The 13146-nt window shown below is 39.3% G+C and overlaps 5 protein-coding genes and 1 non-coding gene across 6 annotated transcripts; 3 read left to right on the top strand and 3 right to left on the bottom strand. All coding sequences in view use genetic code 12, as the record gives it.

The window, feature by feature from the left end:
- Positions 1–13: 13 nt before the first annotated feature.
- CORT_0A05670 (Ypk9 protein) lies at positions 14–4015 on the top strand (the record flags this gene model as incomplete). The annotated part of the gene is made up of 1 exon (XM_003866346.1): positions 14–4015. The coding sequence occupies one exon, from the start codon at positions 14–16 to the stop codon at positions 4013–4015; it is 4002 nt and encodes a 1333-aa protein (XP_003866394.1).
- Positions 4016–4200: 185 nt separating this feature from the next.
- Positions 4201–4274, bottom strand: CORT_0_Val(AAC)_4. Its single transcript has one exon. It is a non-coding gene (tRNA).
- Positions 4275–4748: 474 nt separating this feature from the next.
- Positions 4749–5477, top strand: CORT_0A05660 (ubiquitin C-terminal hydrolase; the record flags this gene model as incomplete). Its single annotated transcript, XM_003866345.1, has 1 exon — positions 4749–5477. The coding sequence occupies one exon, from the start codon at positions 4749–4751 to the stop codon at positions 5475–5477; it is 729 nt and encodes a 242-aa protein (XP_003866393.1).
- A 52-nt stretch (positions 5478–5529) lies between these two features.
- On the bottom strand, positions 5530–7605 carry CORT_0A05650 (hypothetical protein; the record flags this gene model as incomplete). The annotated part of the gene is made up of 1 exon (XM_003866344.1): positions 5530–7605. One exon carries the CDS (start codon positions 7603–7605, stop codon positions 5530–5532), a length of 2076 nt encoding a protein of 691 aa, XP_003866392.1.
- Positions 7606–8249: 644 nt separating this feature from the next.
- CORT_0A05640 (hypothetical protein) lies at positions 8250–10523 on the top strand (the record flags this gene model as incomplete). The annotated part of the gene is made up of 1 exon (XM_003866343.1): positions 8250–10523. The coding sequence occupies one exon, from the start codon at positions 8250–8252 to the stop codon at positions 10521–10523; it is 2274 nt and encodes a 757-aa protein (XP_003866391.1).
- A 101-nt stretch (positions 10524–10624) lies between these two features.
- Positions 10625–12421, bottom strand: CORT_0A05630 (cohesin complex subunit; the record flags this gene model as incomplete). The annotated part of the gene is made up of 1 exon (XM_003866342.1): positions 10625–12421. The coding sequence occupies one exon, from the start codon at positions 12419–12421 to the stop codon at positions 10625–10627; it is 1797 nt and encodes a 598-aa protein (XP_003866390.1).
- Between the last annotated feature and the right edge of the window lie 725 nt (positions 12422–13146).

The raw sequence follows: 13146 nt of genomic DNA, 5'->3' as shown, positions 1-13146 counted from the left end.
AGTTCCGTTTACAATGACCAGAAATCAGCGGCCAATTCCCAGAAGTCGCAGATCTTCCTCCTATGATCGAAGGCTCCCGCGATCTCGTACCAATTCCATAACATCCATGGACTCTTCAGCAAGTCATATTTTGGATGATAACAATTATGAAATGTTCTCTGGGGCAGCATCAGAGGTCATTCCATCCTCAATAACTTCTTTGCATTATCCCCATAGTTTTGGTAACAGAAGAGTATCTATCGTGTCTCGTGAGACTTCGCCATTGCTTAGTGCAGATGAAAACAACATAGACTTGAGGTCGGTAACTTCTTCCACGTCGAGAAGATCTGATGAGACTCAATCACAATTCAGGTTTTTTTCTCCAGATGAGATTGAAATGGCACAAGGTGGTTCTACACTAGAGAATCCAGAAGATCCTGTTGATTATAACACAAATTGGGATTATTCTATTGACAAGTTTGCCGGTGACGAAGAAGCTTCACAGGCAGAAGCAGTTTTTGACGATGATTATTCTGGCAGGATGCAAAGCCCTGAAGCTCCCGATTATGGGTCAATGAATTTTGAGCGACGGAATCGTCGTGATTCAGATGCAAGTAGCGACAAATCAGATCTAATTGATGAAGACGGCGGCGAAACAAATCAAATTGACGAAGACTTTTATCAACAGTATCCCGCTAAACTCCACTCTCAAAGATATTATCTTGCAGAAGAGGATATAGTTGTTGGTATTGCCGGGTACCGCAACTGTTGGTGGAAGAGGTATTTATATTACTTATTATGTATCAGCACTTTAGGAGTGAGCTTTTTGATATTAAGATGGTTCCCCAGATATAGAGTCAACTTTATGGGCTCCAGGTGTCCACTAGGCTTGGCTGATTGGTGCGTTATTGAAAACGAGTTTGGTGAACTTCAAATCATAGACATTAAGAAACAACGTTTCAATGAGAGACTTTCCAACTTTTTAACTATCCATGAAGACAAAGGACAGATTGACCCAGTAGTACCTTATGTTAACTCATTTATTTACCGGTACATTAAATTTTACTATGATCCAATGGAGGATATTTTTCGAACAAATTCCAATTGGTATGACACACGCTGGTTGAATATTAAAACTTTGAAAGAGGGAATTTCACAATCGCTCCAAGAACAAAGGCTTGAAATTTTTGATTTCAACAAAATTGAGATTGATGAAAAGTCAACCATGCAATTGCTTGCGGACGAAGTTTTACACCCATTTTACGTCTTTCAGATATTTTCGATTTTTTTATGGCTTGCAGATAACTATTACTATTACGCCTCATGTATATTCATCATTTCCATGGTATCAATAATAAACTCATTGATGGAAACCAAGTCTACAATGAAGAGATTACAACAAATATCGAAATTCGAGTGCGAGGTGAGAGTTTGGAGAAATGGATTCTGGAAACAAATCGACTCCGCGGATCTAGTACCCGGTGACATTTTTGAGATAGATCCTTCTTTAAGTGTTATTCCTTGTGATTCCTTGCTCGTTAATGGAGAGTGTGTTTTGAATGAGTCGATGTTGACGGGTGAAAGTGTGCCAGTCACCAAAGCGCAAGCCACAAAGGATATTGTCAAACTTTTGCCTCAAAATTTTATCGACCCCAACTTGTCGAGGTCCTATTTATTCAATGGGACCAAGTTACTAAAGATGAAGTCGGCCAATGATGAACCTGTTATTGCTATGGCGTTGAAAACAGGGTTTAATACTACTAAGGGATCATTAGTTCGATCCATGATGTTTCCTAAACCCACAGGATTCAAGTTTTACAGAGATTCTTTCAAGTATATTGGATTCATGACAGTAATCGCTGCCTTGGGTTTCACATACTCCACCTACAATTTTATTAAACTTGGCCTAAGCAAAAGATTAATGATTTTGAGGGCATTGGATATAATCACAATAGTGGTGCCACCAGCGCTTCCGGCAACATTGACCATAGGAACTACGTTTGCCATCGCTAGACTCAAAAAGTTGGATATATATTGCATTGCACCCACACGTGTGAATATTGGTGGAAAGCTAGATGTCATTTGCTTTGATAAGACGGGTACTTTGACGGAAGAAGGATTAGACGTTTTGGGTGTCCATCTAGCCAATAATGCAAAAGGAAGAAAAGAGATTATTTTCGAGGACTTGGTCACCGATGCACTGCTTCTAAACCAAAACCGTGGTGGTAATCATGAAACAAACAATGGCGATTTCTTATTGCAGTGTATGGCTGCTTGTCACTCATTAAGACATATAGATGGCGAACTAATGGGGGATCCGTTGGACGTGAAGATGTTTGGATTTACAAAGTGGGATTACGAGGAAGACCAGAGTTCGGGTGCGCCAATTGTTTCCAAAGGAGCACACAGCCTCAATATTGAAAGAGAGTTTGAATTTTTGGCACCATTGAGACGAATGTCAGTGATTTGCAAGTCAAGCGTAGAGAAATATGTGTTTACAAAAGGTGCTCCGGAAGTGATGATAGATATATGCATACCAGAGTCCGTGCCGTCTAACTATGAAGAATTGCTACATCATTATACACACTTGGGTTTCAGGGTCATAGCTTGTGGTTACAAAAATATTGAAAAATCTAGTATTGATAGATCTGATGCTGAATCTGACTTGATTTTCACAGGATTTATCGTCTTCGAAAACAAACTTAAGCCCTCTACATCACCAACTTTGGAAAAGTTGAATGAGGCAAGAATTCGTACTATCATGTGTACGGGGGATAACATATTGACCGCTATCAGTGTCGCAAAGGAATCGAAACTTGTTACCGACAGCAAATGTGTCATTTACATACCATTTATTGAAACGAAGGATGATCAGCAATACATTGCATGGCAGGATGTCAACGATCCCGAAAATAGATTAGACCCTGAAACACTCAAGCCAGTAGATATCAGACAAGATTCCAATTACAGATTAGCCATTACGGGTGACATTTTCAGGATTTTATTAACAGAACTAAAGGACATTAATTTGAATCAAAATGTGTTGATGAAGTGTGACATATTTGCTAGAATGTCACCAGATGAAAAACATGAATTAGTCGAGCAACTTCAAAAAATCGATTACACCGTTGGTTTTTGTGGTGATGGTGCCAATGACTGTGGGGCTTTGAAAGCTGCAGATGTGGGTATTTCTCTTTCTGAAGCTGAAGCATCTGTTGCCGCCCCCTTCACATCGAGGGTATTTGAAATTTCATGTGTTCTTGATATCATTAAAGAAGGAAGATCAAGCTTGGTTACCAGCTTTTCGTGTTTTGAATATATGTCACTATATTCGGCGATACAGTTCATTACAGTTACTATTCTTTACAAAACAGGGACAAATTTAGGTGATTTTCAATTTTTGTACATTGACTTATTCTTGATTTTACCTTTGGCAATTTTCATGTCCTGGTCGAAGCCTTATCCCAAATTGGCATTAAAAAGGCCTACTGCAAATTTAGTATCGCCTAAAATACTCATCCCATTAGTTTGCAATATTTTCCTTCTTTTGGTATTCCAAATCCTTATTTGGCTGTGGGTCAAAAAGGAACCGTGGTATGTCAAGCCAATTCCCGGAAGTGACGACGAAGTTGAATCTTCTGATAATACTGTTTTATTTTTGTTTTCAAACTTTCAGTACATCTTGATTGCGGTGATCTTAAATCAAGGCCCTCCATACCGTGCGCCTATTCAAAAGAATGTTCCATTTTTGTTGAACTTGGTTGCTGCGATAGCTTTATCAACTGCGCTTTTTTTCGTTAATGTGGACTCGGGCTTTGGTGAACTAATGCAGTTGACGAATCTTGGTGGCTATTTTTACTATTATATTCTCATCTTGGCCGTTTTGAACTTTGTGCTTATGGTTATTGGGGAAAGGCTTTGGTTTCCTCGATTTGTTAGGGTGTACAAGAGGTTGTTCCACCGCCACAAGATTGGTAAAAGTAAGAAATTATTTAAAAACTTGCGAAAGGAATTCGATCAAATACAGAGTGTTTAGAGATGTAAATGTTCATAGAATTGACAAAGCTATTCTTGTATCAATAGGGATTTTGAAGCTCGCTTAGAGCTCGGGACAGTTTCCTAGTTGCGACGATGTTGTACGAGTATAGTTAGTTCACAAAAGGAGGTATTGATACAACACATTGATCTGGAAAAGTAAACCAAAAAAATACAAAAAAACAATGATTCTGCCCAGGATCGAACTGGGGACGTTATGCGTGTTAAGCATATGCCATAACCAACTAGACCACAGAACCATTTCTGAAAAAATTAAGAACCTGAATTTTTATGTTAACTTTTATTTTGAGAAGGTACTACCTTTGAATCGCTTTAAACTCTTTATAACCAATTTTGGCTTAGGTTGGTTTGTAAGACTTTTGATGTTACTTAGTCTAGCCTCAAGAGTTTTGCAAATTTTCTAGCATAACGACGTGGAGGTTTTTTTTGTTACGTTTGTCAGAATATTGATGCAAAAACAAACTAGTCCCTTGACTTTTGAGATATAGTTATAATAAACGTTTCCTGCCAGTCATGAACACCCACTCTGAAAAATTTTCAAGTGGTAAGTACTATCTTTTCTGCCAGATGTGCGGGATGATTTCTTGAGCTGAACCATCCTGTCCCTTCCTTGGCTGAAGTGTTGCAAACAAAATTATTAAAGGCAAACTGATGCGGCAAATAGAAAAATCAAAATTCCACACACTCAACTATTGTTCTTCCTTTACAATAACATGGCAGATTCGAAACTGGTGATTCCATTGGAATCAAATCCTTCTATTTTTACAGAGCTTTCTTACAAGTTGGGCCTCTCGCCAATATTACAATTCCATGATGTCTACTCCTTAACAGACCCTGAGCTCTTGTCATTTTTACCCCAGCCAATATTTGGAATTATACTATTGTTTCCCTTGACTCCAAACTATGAAGCCTATAGGAAGGAGAAAGATGCGGAAGCTGGTACATACGAAAACGAGAACCCGAACATACATTGGTTCAAGCAAACGATTGGAAATGGTTGCGGATTGTACGCATTATTACACTTGTTGGCGAATATTCTGACCGATTTGACATTAAGCCATCTGCAAATAAACGATTTGGTTACCAAGATTCAGGGCAGAAACCTATCTGTGGAAGAAATCAGCTTAATTGTTGAAGAGTTGGAAAAGAGCATTAAACTTGATGAGCAGTTTGGCTCCAAAGGACAAACGGAGGCACCTCCATTAGGTGAAGCGGTTGATCTTCATTTTATTAGCTTCATTAAAGGTAAGGATAATCACTTGTATGAATTGGACGGAAGGAGAAAAGGACCAATTGACTTGGGTGAAGTTGGTGCTACTGGCAAGGACAGCATTATCAAGGAACAAAAGTTGATTGAGAAGATTCAATTCTACATCGACAATGCGGATGAGAAAAACAAGCATAACTTTGCCTTAATGGCACTAGGTCCAACGTTAGATTAGAGTAAATATACAAGACGATACATCACAGCGCCTTCATCTTTTTCTCGCCTTCCTAAATTTGGCCCTTGATATCTATTTTTGCTGATTTTTTGTATAATGTTTTTACTGCACCTTTAGCCTTGAAAGCTTGAAAGTCGCCTTTAGCAACAAACGTGTCCAAGTGTAGCTGCTGCAAAAAAACCTCGCATTCTTTTCTATCTTGAAATCTCAACATGCTTTGCAAAGATTCCATCTTCATTCCGGTTCTATTTGCCCCACAGATAATATAAAGTCCCGACAACCTCACCTTGTAGTCCAAGAAACTTGAAATAACTTTCAACGCCAATCGCACATCCTCCAATCCTTCGTATTTACTTATCTCTTCATAAAATTTGAAACAGTTGTTGAACATTTTGTAGGTGTTAAGCTTGAACAAAGAGCTGATGAACCTGAAATACACAACATTTGCATCATTCCTTTGGAATCCCCCATAATCCTCGAGCAAGCTGAGCTTTATCTTGCAGATTTCGCTATTGTTGTTTGTGATCATCATGTATACTATCTTGTAGCAAATCATCTCAACCTCCAGCGAAATGAAGCGCTTCAGCCATTCTGGGGATGATTGTCTTTTGTAATTATAAAGAAACTTCAATTGTCCTAGACATTGATTGAACTCGCCTAAATCATCGTGCTTCAAAGATAGTCGAGCATTCTGCTCATAAACTGCAATTGCGAAATCGTTTTTAATGTGTTGAACAGTTAGATCTTGTCGTATGGACTTAAACTGATCATTAAGATAATTGAGTGCCTCCTTTCCACGCATTGAATTGTACTTTCTAAGGACATATTCTACGCTTTTCTCCAAAATGTATTGGGGCCTCACTTTATACGGGTCTGGTTCTGAAGTCAACCTCAAGTAAGATTTTTCCAAATTAGTATTAAGGCCCACAACGGGCCCCCCATTTTGTTCATTCTTGGGTATTGGTCGCGGTGTGCTAGAAAAGTTTGTAACCTCGAATCTTTCTGCTCTTTGTCGTTTTCTTTCATTGGACGCATAGTCCTCATTGGCCACTCGTTTACTATTAATGGCTGGATGTGAAATCGTTTGTGGTGTTGTAATACCCCCTCGTGGTGCTGTAATATCCCCTTGTGTTGAGTTCAAATACCTTCTTGAATCCTCCCCGACTGGGGTCGGAAATGCCGCATCTAAGACCATTATCTCCTCATCACTTTCACGTCTTCTGTTTCCGAATCTCTCATGTTTAGCAGACTCTTGTCGCGAAAGCGCATTGTTTGTGGGAAAGTTTGCAGTCTGAGAGTCATTATGATTTTCAGTAACCTGGTGAGATAGAGACGAGCTTGTTTCATTCAATGTATTCGGACCCCCAATGACACCATTCTCCTTCTCCCATTGCAACAACAATTCCCCTCCTCCATCCAACAACGGAATCTTCTGCTTGGACCAGTCATTACGGTCCGTAAGTTGTTTTCTAGCAGCTTCTGTGAGAATGAAAGCCAATTGAGCTTTTGCTGCTTCTTGTAGATACAGGGGGAGGTGTTTACTGGCTTCTAGCTTCCTTGCTATAAACCGTAGGTAAGGAGTATCTGGAGATTTCTGATCATTCAGTGCTTTTGTTGATGCAGGTTGTGCTTGTTTTGCATTGGTCTCCCCACCACTGGTACTCCTACGTCGTGGAGATGCATTTGTATAACGTTGTGTAGAATTACTACTACGACCCTGTGAGTCATGACTAGAATGTACAGATGTTGCATCGTCTCTCCTGTCACGCCTCGATATCAGGCTATAGTTCGTAGGTTGTGTTTGAGTCAATTCTTTCTGTGCACTAACATTATTTGGGTTGTAGTCATCTTCTGCAAAGGTATTCTCGGTGGATGAGTTGTTTACATCCGTGAAGGAATTGCTATTGATGGTATGATTCTGATTTTGATAATCCTCATTGTTCCATTCCCTCTCGTATGCCGCACTATACTTATTCCCACGGTTAGATCCTTCCTGATTGAAAGATCCGCCATGTCCACTGCGGTTTCCTCCTCTTCGGTTTTCTCCTCCTCGTTTACCACCACCATGTTTCTTGCGTTTACTTTTAGATTTGAACGTATTGGGTTGAACTTCGTTGTAATTAGCCATTTCGGATAGTTGTAGAAGGTGCTTAATCCCTTTTTAAATTCTCCTCAAGTACCAAAGTATGTGGTGATTGGAAAAAGTACCCTCTTTCCTTTTTCACTTAAAGTTCGCTTGCCCTTGTTCAATGAATCGATAAACGACTATGTTCTGGTCTAGTTGAAAACAAAACGTCACAAGAACTATAGTTTGCACAGTGTTGAAAAATTCTACAAAAGGTCTCTATGAGCTAGTTGATAATAATTATCCACCTTTGTTACTTTTTTTTCCTTTTTTCCACATAACCCATCAAAAGTTTGACGAGTTAGCAGGCGATTTATGAGAAACAAAACAAAATATTTGTAGGCATTGATATAGATTGATCCAAAAAGACGTCCCAGCTTGATCTTCGTGGGTACCAAGAGGCGTACTCTCGGGCCAATAGAGTTAAGCTGAAAGGATTGAGAAATGTCACCTTCTTTTGTTATGGGATCATACTTGGTATGATAAGATTACGTGCGGGATGGTATAATTGGCTAGTAAATGGGATATTTATATCCATCATTCAACCTGTATTCCTTGTATCAAGAATTCTCTTGCTTCTGCTGTAGTATACTACTGCATTTAAGAAGTATACATAAGTTTTGGCCGCGTTCTCGCACAATCAAAGGATGAACTCCTTCTTTCTGAAATCACATAACAAGACGTCCCTTTTACCCCCCCCCCCCCTTGGACCGTATGGCGTGTCAAATAGTATGTCATTAAAGTCCTCAATATTCACCAATCCAACAATTTCTGCAAAGCCATCTTCATCCAATTTCAATGCTACTAGCGCACGTTCAAGACTGTCAAGCCCTTACATTAACGGTCTAAATTCTTCTCCTACTCCAAAGGATCGTCTGTCTGATGCAAAACTACGAAATGAATCGTTGAAACCTCCCATCAAGACTACACTGATGTGGGATTTAGAAGAGATTCTGGAATCATATAGAAGAACGGGAGATCTACCGCCCCCTTTGTCCCCTACAATACCACAAATCAAAACCCATCAATTTCCAAGCGTAGTTTCCCCGAAGAGGAAATCGACAAAAGATCAAAAGAAAGAATCACAACTGTCCAACAAGCTCAATTCACCTATTCCTATACATCCCAAGTCCAGTTCGATTAAGAAAGATATATTCTTCACCGCTGAAAATGAAAATGCTTTACACGGTTATACATCTTCGCAGCATGCGTTCGACAACAAAGCAGCTGGAGAAACAAGCCAGTCAGGGAGTCATAGACATAAAGTATCAGAAGATATGCCGCTACTGGTGTTGTCTCCTACTTTGCCTACATCGTTCAGCAAGATCCAACATAGCGCACATTCCAAGTCAGACGGATTATCGAGTGACAACTTAGAATCGAAACACAGGGGCTATGAAGAAGAGGCTAAAAGGCTGCCTAATGCTCCCATATTCAAGCGCGTAGAGACCAGCGTCGGAGTTTTCAAGTGGATCAATAAGATGCATGACACTGCGAAACCAAAATTCCTCGTTCGGGTCATCATGAACAATAAGATGAAATTTAAGGAGAGGGTTTCGTCTCCTTCTAATTTTCCGACTCTTAATGGTCTCAAAATAACCACCCAAAAACAAGCTAATGAGAGGAGCATTGTTGAAACTAACTTTCGAAAGTTTAAAAGTGATACAAGTGAGGCAAAAAATAATAGGCAGGACAGTATAGAAACAAAATTTGACTCGAAGCACCAAAAAAAGCCACTCGAGCTGGCATTGACGATGAATCCTTGTAGTTCAGATATTGAAATGTATAAGGGCGTTAAGGACAAACAAGAAAAGGAGATCGAGAAACTTGTCAAACTTGTTGAGGAAAAAGATAAGTTATTGAAGGATAGTTCAAAAAGGTTGAACGCATTAGAGCGTGAAATAAAGGTGCAACTCGTAAAGAACGAACCTAGGAGCAGCCAGAAATGCACAGGTCTTTTTATCAACGAAACTATTGGACCAGAGCAGCCTTCCTTGTTGCCTGAACTCAAATTGACAAAGGCACAAGCTGAGGATGTGAAGACTAAGCTTACCAAGAAAAAGAAATACTGGCTTGATATATGTAAAAATGTTCAAGCAGATATTGAAAAATTGTGGAAAACTTTAGAGTTGACTCGAGGTTCATTTCCCGAGAATTGGAAGGCGCCCCATATCAAGTTCGAAGATATTCAGGTTATCGTAATGCAGGTGGATGTTTGCATCATGAAAATGGTATCGTTAGACTACGATGAACGATCTAAGGTTGTTACCAGCACTCTTCCTAGTGAGCGCTCATGGAAGGCTTTAGATATAGATGTCGAAGGGCTAATTACGTATATCGAACTTCTACTTGCTCTGGGGGATATTCTCACTACGTCAAAAGAGATTCCACTCGAGGTCGAGTTTTTAAAAACACTAAAATGTTTGTTGTTCCAGACGCGAGCTTTAATAGTCAAGAGAATAAATTCCATTTTATTAAAAGTGGTGGATACATACATCAAGAAGATGGGTGTATCAAATGATGTGGTGCCTCCAACCCCTACAGCTTCCGACGATATTACGTTGAGCAGAAAAATCATTCAGTTGCAACAACAAAATCTCAAAAATTCCGAAAGCTTGCAACACCATTTTGTCAACTCGCAACCGGAATATCTCAATTCAATGCTAGCATCGACGTTCTCTTGTGTGTGGGAGAGAAGTACCTCAAATATACTACATGCTCAGCAATCTTACAACTTAGAAGCGTTCGACAAGTCAATTAAGCCAAGTTTACAAACATACTATTTACCGATGGGGATTTATTCTAACCTTAATGAAGTCAATTGTGTATTGTTTAACGTGGTTGTCTATTTCCTTGAAACTTACAACAAAATGAACCCAGATAGAATTGTCAATTATAAACTACACAGTGGTCTGACATAGACTTATCTAGATAATATACGCATAATTTCTACCAACACGAGGCAGAAAAATTGAGATCCAATCAAATGCAACATAAAGGGAAATGGAATCTCAAATTTGCTCTAGTTAGTGTTAGATCTTAAATACTTTTCTTTGTAGATCCAACTATTTCCAATAGACTTTGCACCAAATATCTCGGCACTTCTTAACCATGCAGCAGCCTTGGACAAATCCTTCTTGCGGTATTTTGTCTTTGTAGCCCACACTTCACCCAATTGCTCCATTGCCTCAACGTTGCACATTGCAGCAGATTTTGATAACAAGATGATTCCATTCGCTTCATCTGTTTTCAGATTGGAGCTGCCACCAATCCCATTGAGAAGATACACACCAAGCTCGAAATAGCTCAAGGCGACAACGTCTGACTTGCTTTTATTCTTTGCCAAAATTTTATTAACTTCTGATTTACTGTATGATTTGAATTTTTTGTACAACATTTCAGGAGTTTCCCCATTTGCTAGTCCACCCGAATTTTCGGAGTTTCTAAAACTAGCAAGTACCAATTGTAACAAGTCTTGTTGTGATAATTTATCCAATCTTGAAGCCACAATACCTGTGTTGGGAAGTGGATGCCCGGAGTTGGATTGCAAATTGTTCTCAGATACTGGGGTCCTTAAAATACATTTACATAGCCATTTTAAAGATGCATTATAGTTCTGCTTTACCCCTTGTCCATGCTTTAAAGCCAATGCATAGAGATACATGGCCTTTGTGTTGTTGAAGGGTTCATTAGCGGCTATTTGTAGTTGATATGAGGCCTCTCGGTGTTTTCCTTGTGCTCTGAGCTCCTGCGATATCAATGTTCTTGATTCGGGCAGTAATTCCTGACTCTTTAGCACTTGACCACGCACAGATTCGGCACGATTTTCACTAAGCGCTAATGCGTGTCCATAGAGATGCTCTTGTGCTGAAATATTGCTCTCTGTTCCTCCACTTGGCCGCTCCTTGACATGAGAACTACGGGCTGTGTTATTGTGAGGTAATAATAGTCTCTTTTCATCGGTTTTTTCTGAGTGTGTACTCACGTACGAAGACTTGTCTTCCAATTTTGACTTTAGATTTAAATCCAGCATTTCATTGTTAGCCATATCTACCAGCTCATTATAGGCAGATAGTTTGTTGGATGTATAAAATTTATCGGTAGTTAAAACATCCCTTGAATCCACTGATGCGACACTTGAGTTCGTTGCTCGACTTAGAAGACCGGCCCGTGATTCGTTTCTCTGTAGGAAAATATCCGGTTTGGTTAGCGAGGTACCATCTATGCTATGAGAACTTGTATTGAAGGATGATTGACTGTTAATGTTAGGTTGAATGAAGTTAGTGACTCCATTTTGGGCGTAGTTAATATTAGGTGGTAACTCCTTTCTCCAAGACTGGGTTGTACTGTCCAGCATATCATTTGCATTATTCGGTTCGCTGAATATGGTTCCTCTGCCCGTGCTATCTCTGTTAACTTTCGTGGAATTGCGATTAGAAAACGAACCTAGTTGTCTTCGATCTAGTACATTCCCCCGCGTAAGATCGGTTGGTTTTGTATAGTCTTTCATCCTCCTTATAGCGCTTAAATTATTCATTGGTTGTTGAGGGAGCATTAATCCATTGTGCTGAGACAAATCATTTGTTAGCCATGATTGTTGTTTTAAAGAATCCGGATTTGCATCTCTAGCTCTGAAGGAGTCGTTTCTGCCACCTGGCAAGCTCTGGGATCCAATATTAGAGGATCTGTATGAATCTACTGACATTATAGATTCGTTGTCAAAATCCAATCGATCAAGCAAGCGCTCATTCGTGCTTACCGAATCAAAGGAATAAACGCTATCTCTGTCTGATTTCAGTAAGCTGAGATGTTCATTCATGCTGGATTTTTTGATAATGTTTGCCGGTACAGGTTGATTCTCGATACGCGGTTTAAGGCAAATTGTGTTTTCAAACGTTGTTCTTTATTGTTGTAAATTGAAAAAAGGACCTTCTCCCTATCCAAATTTCTTCCTACCGATCTGTCTCTGTCGCAGTGTAAATACCAACTCGCTAATAAAAACGGGTACTGATGTCTTATAAGTATGAAATAAGATGCGGAGCTGTCTAACCCGTTCCTGCTCTGGTTCTTTGTAGTACGTTTCTGGTTGATTTAGTCTCCTGGAACAAATTGTTTTGTTTATTTTTCGTTTTCTTGATTTGTGTCATAATTTTTTTAGTTTCTTTTATGATAGACGTGATTTTTGGCACGTGACTTATATTGAAGATGTTATAAGATTTAATTATAAATGGTTTGAAAACTCGACAAATTAATATTCAATATTGAGTTCGTTGTTTCTATTTTCACAAAAGTAAGGAGGAAAATAATGCTACCTAACAAGTCGTACTGCAGCGACAAGGAAAGCCAGTTTTAAAGACGTGAAAATAAAATCGATACTACTCGAAATTTCAACCCATTCACAATCGTACCTCACAGCTTGGTATCTACCATCTTGAGTTTATATGTGACCTGAGGAGGGAGAGCCCATTGGACGGAGTTGAGCCATTGTATGATTAAAATGTTTCTCAAATCATTATCTTCACGTGACCCACCAAAAACTTTATT

Source organism: Candida orthopsilosis (genome assembly GCF_000315875.1).
Source record: "Candida orthopsilosis Co 90-125, chromosome 1 draft sequence".
In the NCBI taxonomy this organism is placed as follows: Eukaryota; Fungi; Ascomycota; class Pichiomycetes; order Serinales; family Debaryomycetaceae; genus Lodderomyces; species Lodderomyces orthopsilosis.
This window is presented reverse-complemented; position numbering and strand designations above follow the sequence as displayed.